General features: G+C 36.8%; 1 protein-coding gene across 1 annotated transcript; it reads left to right on the forward strand.

Moving 5' to 3' along the window:
* The first annotated feature begins 3,904 nt into the window (after positions 1–3,904).
* On the forward strand, positions 3,905–14,244 carry LOC121417769 (serine/threonine-protein phosphatase 6 regulatory ankyrin repeat subunit A-like). Its single transcript, XM_041611503.1, has 9 exons — positions 3,905–6,060; positions 6,244–8,134; positions 8,543–8,725; positions 9,317–9,474; positions 9,860–9,891; positions 10,285–10,617; positions 12,413–12,660; positions 13,667–13,829; positions 14,195–14,244. Exons 1-9 carry the CDS (start codon positions 3,905–3,907, stop codon positions 14,242–14,244), a joined length of 5,214 nt encoding a protein of 1,737 aa, XP_041467437.1.
* Positions 14,245–19,548: the final 5,304 nt, after the last annotated feature.

Here is a 19,548-nt window from a genome sequence, read left to right on the forward strand (position 1 = left end):
CCAGTACATTACAATATTTTCTGTTGATTAAAATATTCTGTACAAAGCAAATGGATGAAATGTTTCTTTACATATCAAAGACTGGTAAATTGGAAATGAAAAGAACTTGAATTGAGTTCCTAAATCAAGCAACTCGGAAAGAGCTGGTTGCACTTATAACGTCATGAAGATGATACGGTTTTTTATAGGTTTTGTCAAGTCGTTTCAAGGTATTCCTGCAATAAACCATGATACCACACTCAAACTATTCGACGTCTATCACTGTTTATCTATTTTGTTCCTAAATGAGCACATTTTACCCCCTTTTTATCTAATGGATAATGTCTTCTTAGAGACTTTTCAAAATGAAGAACCTACTTCTAAATTCAAACCGCTTTTATAGTGTATTTTGGCTACCAGTGAAAGTTTGTTGACCTCTTGACCTTTCCCTGACCTTGTCTTGACCCTTAATATCTTCTGGATAACGACTTCTGAAGATGAACTTATTAAAATAAAAAAGTACACACATGCAAAACAGAAAAACGAAAATATTAGCTTTTTATCACCTTCAGTGTAATTGGCCATATAATATACAATGTAACGAAAGTTCGTTGACCTCTTGACATTTCCGGGTATAGCTTTTTAATGGGAGGTCAAGAGTATATGGTTGTGTACACTTTTTTGTTCAGTATAGCCAGACAAACAATTTGATATATGACTCAACACAATCGGGGCAATTCCAAAAATTGACCCCTATTTACCCAATTTTGACCCCTCACATGGTCAAGATGACCATTAGAAATTTGTCACCAAGTTGGAAGTTGTCCCTTATGATGTCACCAATCACATAAAAGTGAAAAATCAGACTTAGCCAATTTTTCGAAGTAGATGACATATGCTGCCTGACTATTATGGCAAATACATGTAAATTGTAACAGATCGCGAGACAAAGTGTCAACGATGCGAATGATAATGTCTATCCCGAGATTATTCTTCACTCAAAGATGAAGCCCTATATCGGGCGCCACGTGCGCAGCATTATCATTCTGCCTTGGTCATGTACGTTTTCACTGAAATGTATAGGTCAGACATATTTGTATTTAATGTAAACTAACTTTTACACTTTCTGGTAGATTCAGAGGCATATTATCCAGGGCGCCCCAACTAAGTTTCGCCGAAGCAATCATTCCAACGAATTATCAAGGAGCAAAATTGTATATTCTCAATCACCAGTCGACCCCACTCCGCGTTTGCTGTGTATAGGCAGCTATATGTAAGCGTAAGGAGCGGAGGATGTTGGGGGGGGGGGGGGGGGGGGGGGGGGGGTGGGGGAGAATAAAAATACTTTCGTGCTGGGGAAAAACGTCCCGAGGACACATTGTGTATTGTTAAAAAGTAGAAATTGTGACATTAACCCCCCCCCTTACCCCATTTTTAATGTTTAATATCTAGGTTTGCTCATTACAATATATCTTTTAAAAAAAATTGCCAGCCGAAAATCGAAAAAAAAAATGGTTTTAAAAATCTAGGGGGGGGGGGCGACCTCCCCCGAAATATTTGAGGGAGAACACGTCCCCCGTCCCCGATCGCTGCCGATGATATGCGCGTTAACCCAAATCCATCTGACCAAGGAGGTTGGTGGAAGACAGATTTCCCCCTCCCTGATGTGTTCCTTCGCGCACCCGTCCGATTGATGTGACTTGAGGCAACTTTGTGGTATAGTAATAACAAGTGCTTCGTAAAAATTGATTATCTTATGTTAAAATAAATATAAATACAATTTCATCCTGGCTGGTCATAAGTTAAGATGGCAACGCGATGAGAGACTTTGAACGTAAACAATAAAAATGATGAGAATCCCCTTAAGAAGCATTATATTACTTTGAGGTTGTGCAGAATGACTGGATTATTGAAGATGATTTGAAAATAATACGAGGGAAAAGGTTGATTACCAGAAGATGATGTCGTTTTTTTCTGTAGTTTGTAACAATTTACTGTGCATTTTGGGGAAAAAAGAACCAAATTTTATGCATGTTGCCATACGACTAAACAATTCTCGTTTGAAACACACAATGTAAATACACAAATGACAATAAACAGAATGGATTATTCGGAACTTATCGATTACAAGTCTCAGTTTCGTATCATTTAAATTTGACGTTTCAATCACACGATGCAAGCAAGTGAAGAGCCTTTGCCAAATGTATGTTTTGAATGACCGCTTATACGGTGTGTGACTGGAAACCAGCTCCTAAATGAGTCAGTATGTGTCTTTTATTCATGAAGCTACAGTGATTTAAGTGTGCATTTTTCTTCTAAAGGTGCTCTCAAAATACGACTTTTGGACATGATTTTTTGAAAAAGTCCTTGCCGTGGGAGGGGGTATCCCCCCTCCCACACCCTCACCCCGCTCGGTCGCTTCGCTCCCTCGCCGCTGGCGCCCCCCTATTTCAAAATCCTGGATCCGCCCCTGATGATCATGATTATGAGTCTTTGGTCCCCAGAAAGTAATTTGACCAAAATGACACAATGTAAAAAGTAGTATTAAACGTCATATAAAATGGAAAATGATCACCGAACTGAAAATAATACAAAATATAATAATACGTGATCACATGTACAAGCAACATCTTCCTGAATTACCAGTTCTTTTTTTTTCCCAGTTAAGTAATTAAACGAGGTAAAATAATAACTTGACAAAGATATTTTTTATCTGTTTAAAAGATGCAAACATTATCTAGGCAGTATCATAATGATGTTTGTTCTTTTGCTTTCAAAACAACCCAAAGATAGATGATAATCTTGTAGGTTTATCATTTTGTTTACATAAAATTATAGATCTAAAGTTCACTAATCACTATTAATATATATAATAATGACAACTATCGCATGACATTTTGAGATGTGCTGGTTTCCATTGCTCATGCACTGCCATGATTCAGAACGTGCCTCGCGAATATTCTGCCGTTTTTTTGTAGTATCCTCGGTTGTACCCGTGAAACTACACATTTCCCCGTAGCAACAAGTAACAACAGATTAAAGAACTTCATTCTGATCAACCTCAACATAGATGTCTTTGGGAACTGTGCAATGAACTAAAATACTTGTTGCCCGAATCTATCTTTCTTAAAGTTTTCGTTAGACCTGCGGATGTCTGGTTGTGTTGTACATGTATTAGGTAAAGTCGATTCAACGCTTGATACCATAAAATTACCAATAGGCTGCCTCCGGATCAACATAATCAAGGTATTCAGACTGCAGTACTGCAAGGTGATCATCATGCAGTTGAAAGTCCGTTAAAGCAAGAATCAAACATTAATCAACCTGCCGCCGATGGAAGCATATTTCGACTACAAGATAACTTCTTGAAGTTCAAATTAGACCGAGCTTCGACTTGAATAATTTGTAGAACTAGGTGAAGTCTGAGGCGTGATGCCATACGACGTTTTGTGTACGCAGGTGTGGATCAACCGAATCACGGTCTTCAGAGTGCACTATTGAGTTACGACAAATGTACGAGGTGATCTCCAAGCAGTAGGCAGTCTCCAACAGATTCAAGCGTAAAACGAATCGGACCACAATAGAAGTACGTTTCTGCAACCAAAATAACTTATTTTGGGTTTACAGTAGACGTACGGTCGTCGGGTTCTGTTAGGGTACTAGCTGGAGTCCGATGCATGCTGTCATTCATTGACCTGTATTGATCAACACAATCAGGACCTTGCAATGCATTTTATTGAGGTGATCAACAAGCAATTGAAACTCGACTGCAACAAGACTCAAACGTAAAATCAATCAGACCAGAATATAAACACATTTCTGCAACCAAAATAACTGATAGACGTTAAAATGAGACCCAAAGATATCGGGTTGTGTTTTAGGGCGCTTGATGAATTTTAGTAAGTGACGTCATGCAATGGCAAGTATGGATCGTCAGAATCAGGATCTTCAGAGTGCAGTTTCGCGAGATGATTTTCAAGCTGTCAAAGGTCTATTACAACAAGGTACTCACATAAGCCAACCAGATCAAAATGGAAATACTCCATTACACATGGCCGCACAACGTGGCAAGAAAGAAATCATGGAGTTTCTCATTCAACATGGTAGTGATGTAGAGAAGGAGAATGAAGATGGACAAACACCCTTACATCTTGTCACATTGCATGGAAACCTTGAAGCAACGAAAGTAATACTCAGCCACGGTGGAAATGTGGGCAAAGAGGACAACACAGGCTTCTGTCCATTACTCAACGCCGTAAAGAATGGTCACAATGATGTAGTGCGATACTTCCTCAGTCAAGGCACCAGTGTGAATAAGGTCAATAGTAAAGGATGGACACCCTTGTATATCGCTGCTGGGTTTGGCAAGATTGACATGTTGAAATACTTGATCAGTGAAGGAGCTGATGTACATTGTACACAGGAAAACAATTTATTGCCATTGGAACACGCTTCATCATTTGGTCATGTAGAGGTAGTGAAGTATCTTGTAAGTAAAGGAGCTGATGTGAATACGGTTGATAATAATGGTTACAGTGCATTGCGTGCTTCTGCTTTCAATGGTCATATTGAGGTCGCAAAATATCTGATTAGTCAGGGAGCGGAGGTGAATAAGGGAGATAATGAGGGCTGGACTCCTTTACATGTTGCTGCTCAAGAAGGCCATCTGAAAACATGTGAATATCTGATCAGTCAAGGAGCTGAGGTGAATAAAGGAAAGAATGATGGTGGGACTGCATTACACAGTGCTGCTCAGAAGGGTCACCTTGATGTAACCAGATATTTGATAAATCAAGGAGCCGAGGTGAATAGGGTTGATAGTAATGGTTACAGTGCATTGCGTGAATCTGCTTTCAATGGTCATATTGAGGTCGCAAAATATCTGATTAGTCAGGGAGCTGAGGTGAATAAGGGAGATAATGAGGGCTGGACTCCATTACATCTTGCTGCTCAAGAAGGCCATCTGAAAACATGTGAATATCTGATCAGTCAAGGAGCTGAGGTGAATAAAGGAAAGAATGATGGTGGGACTGCATTGCTCAGTGCTGCTTGGAACGGTCACCTTGATGTAACCAGATATTTGATAAATCAAGGAGCTGAGGTGAATAGGGTTGATAGTAATGGTTACAGTGCATTGCATGGTTCTGCTTTCAATGGTCATATTGAGGTCATCAAATATTTGATTAGTCAGGGAGCTGAGGTGAATAAGGGGGATAATAAGGGTGCGACTCCTTTAATTGTTACTGCTCAAGAAGGTCATCTGAAAACATGTGAATATCTGATCAGTCAAGGAGCTGAGGTGAATAAAGGAAGGAATGATGGTTGGACTGCATTACACAGTGCTGCTCAGAAGGGTCACCTTGATGTAACCAGATATTTGATAAATCAAGGAGCCGAGGTGAATAGGGTTGATAGTAATGGTCACAGTGCATTGCGTACTTCTGCTTTCAATGGTCATGTTGAGGTCACCAAATATCTGATTAGTCAGGGAGCTGAGGTGAATATGGGGGATAATAAGGGTGCGACTCCTTTAATTGTTGCTGCTCAAGAAGGCCATCTGAAAACATGTGAATATCTGATCAGTCAAGGAGCTGAGGTGAATAAAGGAAAGAATGATGGTTGGACTGCATTGCACAGTGCTGCTCAGAAGGGTCACCTTGATGTAACCAGATATTTGATAAATCAAGGAGCCGAGGTGAATAGGGTTGATAGTAATGGTTACAGTGCATTGCATGATTCTGCTTTCAATGGTCATGTTGAGGTCATCAAATATCTGATCAGTCAAGGAGCTGAGGTGAATAAGGGAGATAATGAGGGCTGGACTCCTTTACAGGTTGCTGCTCAAGAAGGTCATCTGGATACATGTGAATATCTGATCAGTCAAGGAGCTGAGGTGAATAAAGAAATGAATGATGGTCGGACTGCATTACACAGTGCTGCTCAGAAGGGTCACCTTGATGTAACCAGATATTTGATAAATCAAGGAGCCGAGGTGAATAGGGTTGATAGTAATGGTTACAGTGCATTGCATGGTTCTGCTTTCAATGGTCATATTGAGGTCATCAAATATCTGATCAGTCAAGGAGCGGAGGTCAATAAGAAAAATAATATTGGCTCGACTTCTCTATACGTTGCTGCTCAAGAAGGTCATCTGGGTACATGTGAATATCTGATGAATCAAGGAGCTGAGGTGAATAAAGGAAGGAATGATGTATGGACTGCATTACACATTGCTGCTCTGGAGGGTCATCTTGATGTAACCAGATATTTGATAAATCAAGGAGCCGAGGTGAATAAAGGAGGGGATTATGGTTTGAACCCTTTGCACTTTGCTGCTCAGAAGGGTCATCTTGGTACATGTGATTATCTGCTCAGTCAAGGAGCTGAGGTGAAAAATGGAGATGATGATGGCTGGAATCTGTTTAATGCTGCTTCCGACGGTCATACATCCATTGTCAAATATCTCATCAGTCAAGGTGCAGAGGTCAATGAGGAAGATTCGAAGGACTGTACCCCGTTACATTACGCTGCTAAAGCAGCTCATTTTGTCACCTGCAATTATCTGCTCAGCCAAGGAGCTGAGGTAAAAAACGGAGATATTTACGGATGGTGTCTGTTTAGTGCTTCTTCCTGCGGTCATACATTCATCGCTAAATATCTGATCAGTCAATGTGCTGAGGTTAATAAGGGAGATAGTGACGGCTGCACTCCATTACAGGTTGCTGCTCAAGAAGGTCATCTTCATACATGTGAATATCTGATTTGTCAAGGAGCTGAGGTGAATAGGGTTGATGATAATGGTTACGGTTCAATACATGGTTCTGCTAATAATGGTCATGTTGAGGTCACCAAATATCTGATCAGTCAAGGAGCTGAGGTCAATATGGGAGATATTGAGGGCTTGACTCCTTTACACGTTGCTGCTCAAGAAGGTCATCTGGATACATGTGAATATCTGATCAGTCATGGAGCTGAGGTGAATAAAGGAAGGAATGATGGTGGGACTGCATTACACAGTGCTGCTCAGAATGGTCATCTTGATGTAACCAAACATTTGATCAGTAAAGGAGCTGAAGTCAATAAAGGAGATGGTGATGGTTTGAATCCTTTGCACTATGCTGCTCAGGAGAGTCATCTTGGTACATGTGATTATCTGCTCAGTCAAGGAGCTGAGGTGAAAAACGGAAATGATGGTGGCTGGAATATAATAAATGCTGCTTCCGTTGGTCATACGTTCATTGTCAAATATCTTATCAGTCAAGGAGCAGACGTCAATGAGGAAGATTCAGAGGGCTGTACTCCGTTACACTATGCTGCTAAAGGAGCTCATCTTGGCACCTGCGATTATCTGCTCAGCCAAGGAGCTGAGGTAAAAAAAGGAAATAGTGACGGCTGGACTCTGTTTAGTGCTTCTGCCAACGGTAATACATTCATTGCCAAATATCTGATCAGTCAAGGTGCTGAGGTTAATAAGGGAGATAGTGCCGGCCGCACTCCACTACAAGTTGCTGCTCAAGAAGGTCATCTTGACATGTGCAATTATCTGATCAGTAAAGGATCTGAGGTTGGCGAGGGAGATGGCGATGGTTGGACCCTCTGTAATGCTGCTCTAAACGGTCACCAATTCATCACCAAATATTTGATCAGACAAGGTGCTAAGGTGAATGATAGATATAGTATTGGTCGAACTGCTTTACACATTGCTGCTCAGAATGACCATCTTGAAGTCACCAAGTGTCTCATAAGGTATGAGGCAGATGTCAATACGACCGATAATCAGGGATGGACCCCCTTACACGTTGCTGCTGAAGGCGGCCATTTTGATATATGCGAGTATTTGATTGGTCAAGGAGCTGAGGTTAATAATATTGATAATAAAGGTTACACTGCATTGCACTTTGCTGTTGAAAGTAGCAATTTCAATATCACCAAGCAATTGCTTCGTCAAGGAGCTAAGGTTAACAAAGAAAATAACCAGGGTGATACACCATTACACATTTCCGTTAAAAAAGGTTTCTTCGAGCTTGTTCAAGTTCTACTTTCAGGAGGAGCATGTTTTTCTGATGACAAGGACGACCAGACGCCATTACACCATGCATTGACTCTTGGGTTCAAAGATATCACCGATCTACTCATTGCTGATTGGAATTCAAAGGTATTAATATTATCATTATTACCATCATCATCATCATGTATAGTATAACTATTGTTTTGCAGTAGTTGTAGAGTAGTAATATAGTAACGTTTAATATTCAATTCAACTCTAGTTGACCTCAAAAACTACACAGGCTACAGAATGTATAACGGGTACAATAATAATGAAAGAGAAAATAAGATACAATAATGCATTATGTTTCAATTATGGCAATGTGTTTGAACGTAATAAATTTTTTTAAGGCTTGTAGACTAAAGTGCTTTCGAGAAAATATAAAGTAAATTAGATTAAAATGTAGAATAATAATTTTTTTTATTACATTCTATTTCATTGTGACACGATGTAATATTTGTGTAAGGAATATCAACATCAATTGAATAAAACGCATTCCATATTTCAATCCATCAGAACAATCTACCGATTCTTCACGTTGCTGTCCTCCGCGGTGATGCATCCCTAGTAGAGAAATTAATCTCTTATGGATGTGATCTGAACACTCAATCAACTGATGGTCAGACGTGTCTTCATAAAGCCATTAAGTTATGCTACATGAATGAGAGAACTGTGAAGGAAACTGAAATATTAAAAAAGGTGACGTCGGCATACATATCTTGGAACAGATATTGGGAGTTAAAGTAGATTTAGAGTTAACAGGAGTGAGAGTTTTTGATAATCTTTCTTTTTATTTCTCATTCCCCCGCCCCCTTTTCCACCAATTGTTCATGCCACCCCGTAACACAGCCTTTCACTTTAATATTATCAGTGTCTTCGCCAATTAATTCCCTATGGTGCCACTACACAGTGGAATGACATTAACGTTAGAAAGGCATATGTATACCAAAACACAACGTTACAACAAACTGTTTTGTTTTTATGCATATCTATTCAAATGATGAAAGTATTCTAACATTCACTTGTATAATATTGGAAAATAATTCTTAACAATTTCATGGTTCCAAGATGGACTAATTGATGTACTTTGTTGACATATACAGTTGATGCTAAATAAAATTTGATATAAAAACTATTTTCCATGGTCACTTTCAAATCTCTAGATTAAGACCTGAGGAAGAAAGTTCAAACCAATAACATTTGGAATTAAATTCATCTGCACAGAAAGGACATTCTTTTGACTATAGTTTGAAATAAGAAACTGACTTTCATGTTTTTTTTTGGTTACAGATATCCAATGAATACTACAATGGTGCGTTATCTCCAGAGAAGGGACTGGTGTTCTATCTTCTTGACAATGGAGCTAGTTTAGATATAAAGGACGATGCAGGCAATCTCCCAATCGACTATGCAAAGGATCATGTGATCAATCAGATGATCTTGCTGAGGTTGTATTCTTTGATATGCACTTGGTTTTATTTTATCAATCTGCCAGCTAAATGTTGTAATATAATTTCTGAGATGTATTATGAGGGTCAACGAAAACGTATTTTATGCTTTATATTGATTTAACTGGGATTTTTTTTCTTGAAAACATTGATACGGACTTCTTTCAGCTTCCACAAAGCCAGCACTTATATTACGAAATTTAAACTTCAATATACATACAGTAAAGCAAATTTTGTATTTTTCTTTTGCAGAAGTTGATGCATTATCATTTTACTGATTTGTACATTGCATAATTGTACATGCATTAACTTATTTACTTATATTACACTACATGAAATAAGTTAGATACTAAAGTAAGTATGAATGTTATTTATTTTATTTCAGGTTACCTATAGAGGATATTGTATATTCAAAAGGTAAGATTTGAAATTTCAGACATTTATAATTGCTCCTCATTAAATTTACCCCCTAGATTTCGTATCGACATTTGTTTTGCAAACCATGAAAAATGTTTCATCTCCAGGTATGAAACATTCAATTGACAAATTTATTCTTAATATTACAGTCTAGTTTGAAATTTCAAGTTAATAAAAAATTTGATACCAGTTCCAAAAGTGAACACCAAAGGGAAAATGTAATGTTCCTGTAACTAAGATTGGTCAAAAAATTCGAAATGCTAATTGCAGATTCTGTAATTTACCGTATTTCGTAGGGATATTTTTTGCTTCATATGGAAATTTGTATGTACATTTTGATGTCTAGTTTAATATTGTAATGCTATTTTACTATCTTTAAAAAATAAACAATAGATGCACCACCAAGTACTAGTAATCTTTCCCTTGAAGCCAAGCCATCTAAGAACCAAAACGTTGAATTAGAAGACCATGACGTGTCAATCGTTATCCCTCCTGGCGCTGTTCTTAATGATGACAAGGGTGAGATCACCCTTTTCATCTTACGAGAGCTCCCCGGTATCGACCTCCAAGAAGATGAATCAGTGGCATGTTACGGGATCAGATGTGATCCTCCAAACTTCATGTTCCTCAAACCTGTTAAGATCAGGATACCACACTCTTCAGTGGTCATTAATCCAGATCTAGTGAAGCCAGACATCGTTTCTCGGGTATGGGACTCGGCCAAGAGTAAGTAGATCTGCATGATTTATCGACTTTTTTTCTTCCTATAATTCAAAGTTCACCATCAATCACCCACATTTACATGTATCTCTTGTCATCTCACTTGACTCCTCATTTACGCCATCGTTACCATCACCTTTATCAAATGTCGTCGTTGTCGTCAACAACATTGTAAGGAAAATGATTGCCCACAAAATAAATGGAATAAAACTATTCCATGAAATTAAAGTACATATTTATTAACATAATAATTAACTAGCAGAATTACATTATTTACCACCACATGTGAAATCATTGACAACCACATGTCAAATGTGAGAGAAATATAAATAAATTCAGACAGAATAAGTTATGCAATATGATCATGTTGAAAATATTACAAAGTTATTGCAATTTATAACATCATCTAACCATATACCGGACCGGTATGATATTGAATCTGTTTCAAGTTGAAAATGCTTTATTTTATATTCAGGTTCAATCTGCAAAGTAGAGCAATGCTCATTGATTCAAGTCCAGGTGTAGTAAACAGTTCATTGTAATCAACCGTTTATATACCAGTCAACTCCATTTACTGCTTCGTATACCGTAAAATGTCCATCGTTAACAAATTTGATCATAATTCTATAATTTCATGTTGGTAGATGTCCCGGCTAATAATAATTCAGTGATTTGTTGAAGCATGGAGCGCTTGTAACTATACTCCCCTTACTATGGTAGGGGCCATGTAACAGTCTGGTGAAAGACACCATAGCGCCCCTACAGAACAAGACACGGACCGGGTTCTTCTGGGAGTTGATTTGTTTTCTCATAAATTAGGAGTCACCTGAAAATTACAGCAACAGGCTACACATTAAAGTAAAACCAAATATAAATATGAATTCTCATTGGAATTAATATGTCACGTCTTATCATCAACCTTGTCCTTCCGGATCAATCAGGCCGAATGTTTTAACAAAATATCTTTCTGTTGGTATTTGTAAATTGTGATTTCAAAATATAATTTCACATGACTTTGTTTTACATAATTATATTTGTCTAGTTGCGTTATCAATACAAATAATAAATGAATACTTTCATAAGACCTTAACATATCACCTCTATGAGAAGTTTAATTGTCAAAATTAATACAAAATATAGAAATATCAGAGACTTACACTTGATTTCTTGGAAGCTGAATTCAAAACACCACCACCAGTTGATGCTTAAAAGTTGGAAACCAACCAGTTGGCATCTAAAGAGATAGCAAAATAAAATCTCGAAGAGACCCTGTGAATGAGGGTCTGATAGTTTCCTCTGCATAAATCATAATAGTCCCTGCTTTCTTTAGAGACCTCTCCAGCACTTCCAATATGCTCAACGTAGCTCCACACCCCACTACCGACATGACCTATGCAAGTTGTGCAGTCAACCTAGCGTACTAAGTTTTGAAGCTAATGTGCATAACAAAGATCAAGTGCAGCTCCTTTTTAATGGATCAAGGTAATTTGGGGTAGAGGAAAAAAAATATTTTAGGTACTTTCTGACAAACATCAACATCAGCATCATTACGATCATCATGATAATCATCACTCACCTTCCTCACCACCAACACCTTTCTCAACATCTTTAATCATGATCATTCTTCATCATCATCATAGCAGTATGATAATCGTCATCAGCATATTCATCATCAGCAGTAACATTAGATCGACACAGCCATCACCCTCACCGGACGTCCAGTGGAATCTTCTAATTTCCCTTTTAAAATCAAACTTCAACGAGAAATTTCAGCTTCGTAAAATTTCTCCTTTAAACCAAGATATACCAAGAACCTCAAGACAGAGAACATCCAACGCATCGGACAAGCCACCATACTGCAGAGTGTATGAAAGGCATCTAGAGCTCTACATCACCCACTGTGCTGACTGGTGGGTTCTTATCCCTCTTGAACAACAGGTGATCCGACAGAAACTGATGTGCACTCCATACATCCCAGATAAGATAAATATGGGTGATGAATTCGCGGTCAATCTCCAGATGTATAACGGCCTTCCTGGGACCGAATCAGTAAGAATATTCAATTTTGATGACATCTTGGAATACTTATAAAGATTTCAATATTTAGAAATCACCACTTATCATTAAAACCTTGCTAAATTTAAAAATCTTAAATTTAACTTTATTTTGCTACAATTTTCATTTTAAGCTGATGGTTTGAGATTTGTATTCACGCTTTAATGGGAATTTCAACTAGTTTATCATCAGAACGACTGGAAATATAAGCATTCAAATAAAAAAAAATACGAAAATGGACCTCACCTCTTTTGTCCGTTTGAAAATGAGGTCTTCAAAAGAGTTTGTTTGCAAAAGGGGTTAGATCCTATTCCAAGAAAATCCTTTTTCATTCTCCCATACTGGAATATTCTTGTGCGAAATCAAATTTTCACGATACCCTACCATACGAACATAAAATAGGGTATAAAAGAAATCTGCCTGTTTCCATATTAAAAAAAATGTTTTCCCCTATTGTCTTGGTGATCTAACCCCTTTTGAAAAAGTGAGTTTTCTCTGCCAGTTGTGTTCACTCTGTAATGGGAATTTTAACTTTTGGGGTTACATTTTATAAAGCTACTAACACTTTATACATCAGATGCATATTGAGACAAAAATCCACACAAATTTGATGAAAGATGGATATACCCCTTGTGCTCGTCATATATAGAATGATACTAATAAAACCTCAACATTCTAAACAGATTTTACGAGAGGAGGCGAAGCAACAATTTTACCACAGATGTCACTGCTCAGTTCCTTTCAGCATTGAACCCAGGTCTGGTGACGTCACGATCACATGTCAACGTGATGGAGAAGAAATCGAAAGCCAGGTAAAGTTAACGTGCAGAATGTATTGTTATTTTGGTTTTTATTTATAAGAATCTAAATGCGACATACAAAACAAGTATAAAATCCTCGACTATTAACTGAAATAAAATACGTTTTAAAAAGGGGTCCCTGGTGTTTCAAGCAAAATAATTTCAGTAATATTTATTTGTTGTTGCTGTTCGTCAAATAGGTCCTCTCTGTGAGGGATCTTCAAACCAAGATGAAACAGTGTGTTACACTATACGTACCTCCATGTGCAGATGATGTTGACTTTACAGTGATTACAATAACAATTGCACAGTCTGGAAAGCACGGGATATCAGGATCTATTGCTTTTGTCCCAAGATACAAAGGTAATAAAACTGTCCTTATTTCGACTTCTCTATTTCAATAATAAGATTCCTCTATCAAATCTTAAAACAAATACACGCGATTGGTAGAATCATTTATTATCCTGATGTTGTATTTATTTTCTAGATCACTCATGTCAATGAAATATCATCAAAGAAAATAAAATAGTATTTAACCATATATCATTGGAAAATACTATACTAGCTACATATATGCAGACTTTGTAAACGATTGCTGTGAGTGAAAAGCCTACTCGTGTTAAAAGAATACGGAGTTGATATTCTTATAGCCATGAATAAAAAATGGCTCGAAAAGGTTTACTTCTCTTATTTTCAAATTTCGTCATACTTATTATCCGTATTTCCAGATGGACAAGAGTGGCCACCTCTATCTGAACACATAGACTTCAAACGGTAAGTCTCCATTAGTTTAAAAGTTTAGAAGCCGGGTTGCTAAGGTTGAGAAAGCCCATCAGGTCTTCTTCAAAATAAACAAGAAATGAAAGACCATTTTAGACTCGGCTGACATAGCAATGACATCGTCACAATACACAAACAATACTTTCTGAAAGCTAATGCGTAATTACAATTTGTTGGATATATCGATTGAATATTATTTTTTTTCTTTTCTTTTCAAGGAACACAGTACGTATAATAAAATGGTAGCAGATTCTCAAATGAATCTTCACTGTTGAAAAAGCCCCATGATTTTACAGAAAAAAAATATTTTGCAGAAAGCAATATCATAACAGGATCATTCTGCAAATTAAAAAAACATAATTTTTTCTGCAATTTACAGGTCTGTTTAAAAAGGGGAAAAGATGTTTTATTTAAGGAAATTTGGAAAATTGCCATACACCAAATACCAATTTCTTGTAAGATTTCGCAATCTGGCAAGATTACAGGTGTCATTGAGGCTCTAATGCAGGAACGTCTTTTATATAAAGATAGATTTTCTCACAGTGTACATGATAATATAAAGAATGACCAATGGCTGAGGATTTCCTAAATGAATAATTATATCATATTGGATGGCCTTGAGGTTAATACAAGGAAATATTGGACGAGCTTTGCATAAATATTGGACGAGTCGAAGACTCGTCCAATATTTTGCAAAGCGAGTCCTATATTTCCTTGTATTGACCGAAAAATGGGACATCCAGTATTATGATTATTATTCATACAGAGAATTTTAGCAAATAACTTTTAACTTATCCTCCCGCCCTGAGACTCTGACTCTGCTGTATGATAGCGGGACCTAAAGCTACACACTTTGTTTTCAAACAATAAAAACTGTCCCAATTTTAATATTTCAACAAATTATATTTCACTAATTTGTGGCAAACATTCTTAACCAAGTAGAAAATATCACCAAACTCACTAATACGAAAATCCCGTCGTGTTTTTCGAACACCTCTTGATTTCGCCGCCCGATGTAGAAGGGGTCCTAAAGCTACGCACTCGATTTATCATGCAAAAAAATACTATTTCCTGTGCCTCAATTTCTAAAATATATTTAAATTATTATAGGATAAAATAAAATTAAAGTGAATATAACTCCAAAACAGTTGTTGGTTTTCTCTGCATTTACAGATTTACTGCAGCCTCTGTAGAAAAAAATTAATAGGAATTGTTCATCACTCTGCAGTCACAGTTCGACATGTTCGACACAGAGTGGGCATTCGCCATTGAAAACTGCATGTGCGCCCGTATGGCAAGCCGTATTGATATATATTGTGATTTTGTGATATCACGAATTTGAATTACTGATATCACTAATTCGAATTACTGATATCACTAATTCGATTTAGTGATATCACTAATTCGATTTAGTGATATCACCAAATCGAATTAGTGATATCACTAATTCCCATATGTTTTTCACACAAATCCCTTTTTTGATATCAAGAAATAGAATTCGTGATATCACTAAATCGAATTAGTGATATCACTCAATCGAATTAGTGATATCACAAATTCGAATTTGTGATATCACTAAATGAATTTGTGATATCAAAAATTCGAATTAGTGATATCAGGAATTGAATTTGTGATATCACGAATTCTATTTCGTGATATCAAAAAAGGGGTTTGTGTAGTAAATGAATAGATATTAGTGATATCACTAATTCGAATTTGTGATATCACAAAATGAATTTGGGATATCACTAAATCGAATTAGTGATATTACTAAATCGAATTAGTGATATCACTAAATCGAATATGTGATATCACTAATTCCAATTTTTGATATCACAAATTCATTTACTGATATCACTAATACGATTTTGTGATATCATTAGTGATATCACTAATTTGATTTAGTGATATCACAAATTCGAATTAGTGATATCACAAAATGACAAAAGAAATTTAGCACTCATGTTGTGAAAGATATCGCTGTGATTTCGAGCTTAACCTCCGTGCTAGAATTCACGTGGTATTTTGAGCTTTACTTTAGTGCTAGAATTCACGTGGTATTTTGAGCTTTACTTTAGTGCTAGAATTCACGTGGTATTTTGAGCATTACTTTAGTGCTAGAATTCACGTGGTATTTTGAGCTTTACTTTAGTGCTAGAATTCACGTGGTATTTTGAGCTTTACTTTAGTGCTAGAATTCACGTGGTATTTTGAGCTTTACTTTAGTGCTAGAATTCACGTGGTATTTTGAGCTTTACTTTAGTGCTAGAATTCACGTGGTATTTTGAGCTTTACTTTTATTAGTGCTCAAATTCAGCTCTGTTTCTATCGCTTGTTTAGCGTTTTAATTCACTTGGTATTTATTACATTGATGCAAAAAATAACCTGTGATCTAAACCTTTACATTAGTGCAATAATTCAGTTCTGATTTTTTTTTGCACTTTATTCGTTTAAATCGATTGGCAACATATCAAGAATGAAATTAAGGATATGTTGCCAATTTCTATGTAATCATTCAGTATTCTCTTTTGACGTATGATATTTTGGGGTTTGTTTTTTTTTTATTACAAAAAATGAACAACTTATACTTTATTTGCATTTTTATGGTTGAAATTTAGTTTTGAGTGGCACATTAGACAAAAAAAATGAACGCTAATTGTGCAAAAATTGGCAACATATCAGTAATTCATTTCGTGATATGTTGCCAATTTGTTGTTTTTAAATATTATTATTTTTTTCGACATCGCGTCTACTACACACTCTCGCTAAACTACACTCACGTTGCCACAATCTTCATGTGCCAATCCATCATTAATTATCTCTTCATGTTTTATGGACAATTCCAAATTTGAGTAATATGGCGGCTAATGTCAATGATGATGTGGTACCAGACAGCGTACTCTCAAGAATGAGTAGAACTCTGCGAGAAGTGGAAACACTGATTTTGTTTATTTGTTCGTTTAAATCGATTGGCAACATATCAAGAATGAAATTAAGGATATGTTGCCAATTTCTATGTAATCATTCAGTATTCTCTTTTGACGTATGATATTTTGGGGTTTGTTTTTTTTTATTACAAAAAATGAACAACTTATACTTTATTTGCATTTTTATGGTTGAAATTTAGTTTTGAGTGGCACATTAGACAAAAAAAAATGAACGCTAATTGTGCAAAAATTGGCAACATATCAGTAATTCATTTCGTGATATGTTGCCAATTTGTTGTTTTTAAATATTATTATTTTTTCGACATCGCGTCTACTACACACTCTCGCTAAACTACACTCACGTTGCCACAATCTTCATGTGCCAATCCATCATTAATTATCTCTTCATGTTTTATGGACAATTCCAAATTTGAGTAATATGGCGGCTAATGTCAATGATGATGTGGTACCAGACAGCGTACTCTCAAGAATGAGTAGAACTCTGCGAGAAGTGGAAACACTGATTTTGAACGATGAACGTGTATTGGCGAAGGTAAAGTTGGACGCAGTGAAAGTAAACCTCGAAAGAGTAGCCGCTGGTCTCGCTGACCATGAGGCAAGTAGTAACGGTAGTGCTCGTACAAGACGTAGCAGCAGTACTTTTGAGATTGAGGAAGATGGTAGGCCTAGGCCTAGATCTAGTCCTAGATCTACTTTGTCTTCGACTTCTGCTCATCAAGACAGAGCCGGAGCTGGAGGCGGAGTCAGGAATGCTAGGGCCAGTGGCAGAGTTAGTGCAGCATCCACTTCAAGTTCAAATCCTCGTGCTAATCATGCACTTTCTTATCCAGCCTGTCCATTTGTTTACACACGAACGAACGTTTTAAGAACGAGGCATAGATCTAGGCCTACACTCAATCAAATGCATAGGCCTAGACCTGGCTACAGCACCCACTGCACTGACAGGATAAGAAAGTGCATGATTAGCACCCCATTTTGGTCTAATTTATCGTAGTAAGCCTACCTGATTTCACTCTTGGTGCACTAAAACGAGGATTTGAACTTGAAGTGGATGCTGCACTAACTCTGCCACTGGCCCTAGCATTCCTGACTCCGCCTCCAGCTCCGGCTCTGTCTTGATGAGCAGAAGTCGAAGACAAAGTAGATCTAGGACTAGATCTAGGCCTACCATCTTCCTCAATCTCAAAAGTACTGCTGCTACGTCTTGTACGAGCACTACCGTTACTACTTGCCTCATGGTCATCATCAACATCATGTTCATCCCCTTCCTCGCGCTGGCAGATATCCAACAATTTGTTAACACATTCTTTGAGATAACCATGCATTTCGACAGCGAGACCAGCGGCTACTCTTTCGAGGTTTACTTTCACTGCGTCCAACTTTACCTTCGCCAATACACGTTCATCGTTCAAAATCAGTGTTTCCACTTCTCGCAGAGTTCTACTCATTCTTGAGAGTACGCTGTCTGGTACCACATCATCATTGACATTAGCCGCCATATTACTCAAATTTGGAATTGTCCATAAAACATGAAGAGATAATTAATGATGGATTGGCACATGAAATTTGTGGCAACTTGAGTGTAGTTTAGCGAGAGTGTGTAGTAGACGCGATGTCGAAAAAATAATAATATTTAAAAACAACAAATTGGCAACATATCACGAAATGAATTACTGATATGTTGCCAATTTTTGCACAATTAGCGTTCATTTTTTTTTGTCTAATGTGCCACTCAAAACTAAATTTCAACCATAAAAATGCAAATAAAGTATAAGTTGTTCATTTTTTGTAATAAAAAAAACAAACCCCAAAATATCATACGTCAAAAGAGAATACTGAATGATTACATAGAAATTGGCAACATATCCTTAATTTCATTCTTGATATGTTGCCAATCGATTTAAACGAATAAAGTGCAAAAAAAAATCAGAACTGAATTATTGCACTAATGTAAAGGTTTAGATCACAGGTTATTTTTTGCATCAATGTAATAAATACCAAGTGAATTAAAACGCTAAACTAGCGATAGAAACAGAGCTGAATTTGAGCACTAAAGTAAAGCTCAAAATACCACGTGAATTCTAGCACTAAAGTAAAGCTCAAAATACCACGTGAATTCTAGCACGTTTTAATTCGAATTAGTGATATCACTAAATCAAATTAGTGATATCACTAATTCGAATTTTTGATATCACAAATTCATTTAGTGATATCACAAATTCGAATTTGTGATATCACTAATTCGATTTAGTGATATCACTAATTCGATTTAGTGATATCACAAATTCTATTTCTTGATATCAAAAAAGGGATTTGTGTGAAAAACATATGGGAATTAGTGATATCACTAATTC

Source organism: Lytechinus variegatus, chromosome 6 (assembly GCF_018143015.1).
Source record: "Lytechinus variegatus isolate NC3 chromosome 6, Lvar_3.0, whole genome shotgun sequence".
NCBI classification, from domain to species: Eukaryota; Metazoa; Echinodermata; class Echinoidea; order Temnopleuroida; family Toxopneustidae; genus Lytechinus; species Lytechinus variegatus.

What these genes read in the sequence shown, in the direction of transcription:
- LOC121417769 (XM_041611503.1), top strand. Translation starts at nt 3,905, where the DNA reads ATGGATCGTCAGAATCAGGATCTTCAGAGTGCAGTTTCGCGAGATGAT. An exon ending in ATCAAATATCTGATCAGTCA is followed by an intron (nt 6,061 to 6,243) that starts AGGAGCGGAGGT and finishes TGATGTAACCAG; the next exon opens with ATATTTGATAAATCAAGGAG. An exon ending in GCCTTCCTGGGACCGAATCA is followed by an intron (nt 12,661 to 13,666) that starts GTAAGAATATTC and finishes TTCGTCAAATAG; the next exon opens with GTCCTCTCTGTGAGGGATCT.